Source organism: Nematolebias whitei, chromosome 10, assembly GCF_014905685.2.
Source record: "Nematolebias whitei isolate Nwh7 chromosome 10, NemWhi1, whole genome shotgun sequence".
Classification (NCBI taxonomy): Eukaryota; Metazoa; Chordata; class Actinopteri; order Cyprinodontiformes; family Rivulidae; genus Nematolebias; species Nematolebias whitei.
This window is the reverse complement of record NC_056507.1, coordinates 26,161,869-26,165,579: the sequence shown is the minus strand read 5'-3', so window position 1 is coordinate 26,165,579 and position 3,711 is coordinate 26,161,869. Positions and strand designations below refer to the sequence as shown.

The 3,711-nt window shown below is 37.7% G+C and overlaps 1 protein-coding gene across 1 annotated transcript in view; it reads right to left on the bottom strand.

Annotated features, from left to right (window-relative positions):
• Window positions 1–1,907: 1,907 nt before the first annotated feature.
• Window positions 1,908–3,711, bottom strand: part of fam174b (family with sequence similarity 174 member B) — a 3,936-nt gene continuing 2,132 nt past the window's right edge. The window contains exon 3 of the mRNA XM_037682881.1: window positions 1,908–2,405. Within this exon, the coding sequence (XP_037538809.1) occupies window positions 2,402–2,405 (4 nt within the window). The 3' untranslated portion in view covers window positions 1,908–2,401. The remainder of the gene's footprint in view (window positions 2,406–3,711) is intronic.

Sequence of the window (3,711 nt, the reverse complement as noted above, 5' to 3'; positions counted from 1 at the left end):
CAATCTGAAAGGTGCACAAAACAGCTGAAATCAGCTGAAAATAGCTGAAAAAAAAGTTTAAATGTGCAAAATGAAGATGAAATCAGCTGAACCAGAACTAAGTGTGAAAGGAACAATACAAGGTTGTAAACAGATCTAAATATATGAAGGATGTAAAATGAGCTACAGTTAAAATGTATTTTCTATGAGACAAAAAGTTTCAGAAAAGGCTAAATATTTCAAAAAGCTAAAGTTGCACCAGTGCCAAAAGTCATGGCAGGGTTGTCCTGAATAAGTTGAACGTTTTGATATACAATTTGTTGAAATAGCACAAAAATTGTGGAACGAGAAAGATGCTGGAAAGCCTACGTAAGAAAACTGGATTTATTAATCCTTATTTAACCAGACACATCCCACTGACATCACAGATCTCTTTTGCAAGAGAGGCCTGGCAGCCTAACGTGCATGTTGTTAGTCTGTGGGAGGAAACCAGAGTACCCGGAGAAAACCCATGCAAGCACGAGAAGAACATGCAAACTCCACACAGAAAGACCCCAGGTCCAACCGAGGATTGAACCCAGAACCTTCTTACTGTGAGGCAACAGTGCTAACCACTGAGCCATCATGCTGCCAAATGGATCACTATAGTGTGAAAGCCTCATAAATATTCACTTTTTTTTTCATGATTGCACAAATTACCTGAGCCTTGTCAGCAGTTCTTTGGGCTTTTTTAAAATTAAGTTTAAGTTAATTCATTTAACTTGAACGGGTCAAGCTACTAGTCTTTGATAAATGTCAAACTCATGTGAATTCACACGAGTGAAGCAGAAACTGATCCTGAACAGTGTTTATTTTGTCCTGATCAATGCAGGAAACCAATCGAAGTGATAATTAAACCTGACAAAAGATAAATTGCTTCCTTTAACAAGAGATTTAAGGAGTTTAAGCGGCCCATTTGAGTTGGGAACCTAAAGTAAAAAAAACTAAAACGTGTACGAAACAAGAGAAATGATGAACTTTGACAACAATCCCTTTCAACTTGTTGTAATGTAAGTGTTTATATTTACAAACCAACAACAGGATTAAATTAATGAACGACTCTAACGCCAACATTTTTATATTTAGTCCATGGGTTTTGGTTTATTTATTTATTCATTTATATTTTTGAGTGTAGCAAGTAATACAGGCTGGTAGAAAAATGGTTTCCAAAAAAAAAAAATAATAATTATATATGTTAATTTGATTCACATGTGCTGGTTTTGACAAACATTCATACACACTTATGAACATTTAAAATAAACAAAAACATTCAGTCCTCAGAAAACCTTGTGAAGGTTGTTAGGAACAACGGACAAACCATCAATCTTTCTTCTCCCGGATGGAACATCAGCTCTCTGGAGATACTTTTGTTTTCCTCGTATAAAAACGAGGCTGAAGGTCAGCAGGCGACAGCTTGGATTAAACCTGAAGGTCACCAAACGGCCGCGGTCACACGAGCTGCAGAAACCCAACCTGCCTGCTCCGTGCTGCCGGAAACCACTCCGGTAGATTTACACGGCTTACATCAAACATATTATTGCTTAAATAGTGGTTAAATCTTTTTTTGTAAAAAGCCGAATTACTTTGTAACAAAATCAATTATTTTCTTTGTTTAGTCACTTTTACTTTCAGAAAAGTACCTGCTGAATAACTTAGCAGGTAAAAAATAAATAAAAGTCACATTAATATTGAAGAACCCCATAAAAATGACACTTTGCGTGGACTAGGAGACACTAACACTAGCAGTTTATTTCACACAAATTAAATCAAATTTCAGGACTTCATCCCAACTACACGAAGCATGTTAATAATTACTAAAAGCTGCTGCTGTCAACGTTCAGCACACTTAAAAACACAAGATTCACATTTAAATTAATCAAAAACCACATCCTGATCGAGTCCAGAGGTTCAGGACAAATTTGACCATTTTAAATCTGTGATAGCAGCAAATTAAGACCGATTCTGAAACAGCATGCGTTAAAAATTATTTAAAAAAATACATAAATGCTCACTTCGCTCACAGAGAACAGAAGCCTTTAACAGTGGGTGTGCACAATAAAGTGGTTTGTACAGAAGAATGAGATGTAGTTTGGTTTAAAAAAAAAAAGGTTTATAAACCGTCATAGATTCCTGCAAAAGTTGCAGAGAACTGAATGAAGGCTCCTCATCTCTAATCTAAAAAACAGGATCAGTAGAATGAGAACCTTCACAATAACAGCAGATAATCTGAAATCTGAATGGCGCTGTTGGTTTGAACCCAGATTAAAGCCACGCTCAGGCTGCTGACACGATGAGACTCGGACGGCAGCACAAAAATACAGAGAATCACTTGATCTGTGGCGTGGTCGAACAGAAGAGGAGCTCCGAACGTTCACGCTGGGGTTCACCTGCAACGAAAAGAGAAACTCCGAGTTACTCTGTGAAGGTTTGACTCGTCGTGCTCGACCAGAGCCGGAGCAGGAAGTGGGAATCGCTCCCTCAGATGGGGGAGGCCCGTCGGACTTGGAAGTCAGGAATGTCAGGTAAACAGGACGCCATGTTGTCCTTTAAGGAAGTGCCTGTGTGTGTGTGAGAACAATTGAAAGGAAGGGTGAAGCCTAAAGTCAACACGAGAGCCGGAGTAAAACTGTTTCCTTTAGGTTCTTTGGGACGAACAAGCTGCCTACAGACGTGTGGAAAACTTGTGGTTTATTTGATCCACATGTTCTGTTCCTTCTGACGAACATCTTTGGACAGAAGACCTTCTGAAAGGGATGGCTCAGGTTTTATAAAGTAATAAAGACGTCAGTATCTTACCTGTTGCAGAAAGCTCTTACACCTCAGTTTGGAGAAAAACAGATTATTTATGCTGAGCTAACGGTTAGTCCGAGCTGGACTAAGACCAAAAGGAATCACTGCTGTCTTAAATAAAAATGAACCTACAATATTTTACACAAATAATGGAAAAACTTTAGATTGACATAAATTTTGCATTAGTTAGTTGTTGTACAGTCAGTACCATTGTTAGTATAGTTGTTAGTAAAGTAAAGTGCTGTGTTGTCATTGTTTCTATACGATGGCAAACAGTTCTTAAATGTTGAGAACTACTTTTGCCATCATACGGGAGGGAGCATACAATGATGACAACACATAGCACTTTACTAACAACTAAACTAATAATGGTACTGACTGTACAGGTACTGGTACAGTTATTAGTACAGTTAGTACATGAAGTGTTTCCCCTACCAATATACAAGCGTCAACAGAACCGAGCACCACCACCCCACAGCCCCACCTGTTGGCACTGACGTAAAGCTAAGCTAGCGGCTCACAATACAGGTGCACTAGCTAAAAAGCTACAGGCAGCCTCTTTCCTCATGCTGAACCCTCACGCAGCGCACTGCACAGCTAAATACGTGTCTCTTTAATACCGTTAATACATGTATTAATACAGTTAATAGTACAGTTAGTACATGTATTAGTACAGTTATTAGTAGTTATTAGTAGTTATTTATACGGTTAGTACATGTGTTAGTATAGCTATTAGTACAGTTAGTACATGTATTAGTATAATTATTAGTACAATTAGGGCATGTATTAGTATAGTTATTAATAGTTATTAATAGTTATTAATACAGTTAGTACATATATTAGTATAGTTATAAGCACAGTTAGTGCATGTATTAGTATAATTATTAGTACAGTTAGTGCATG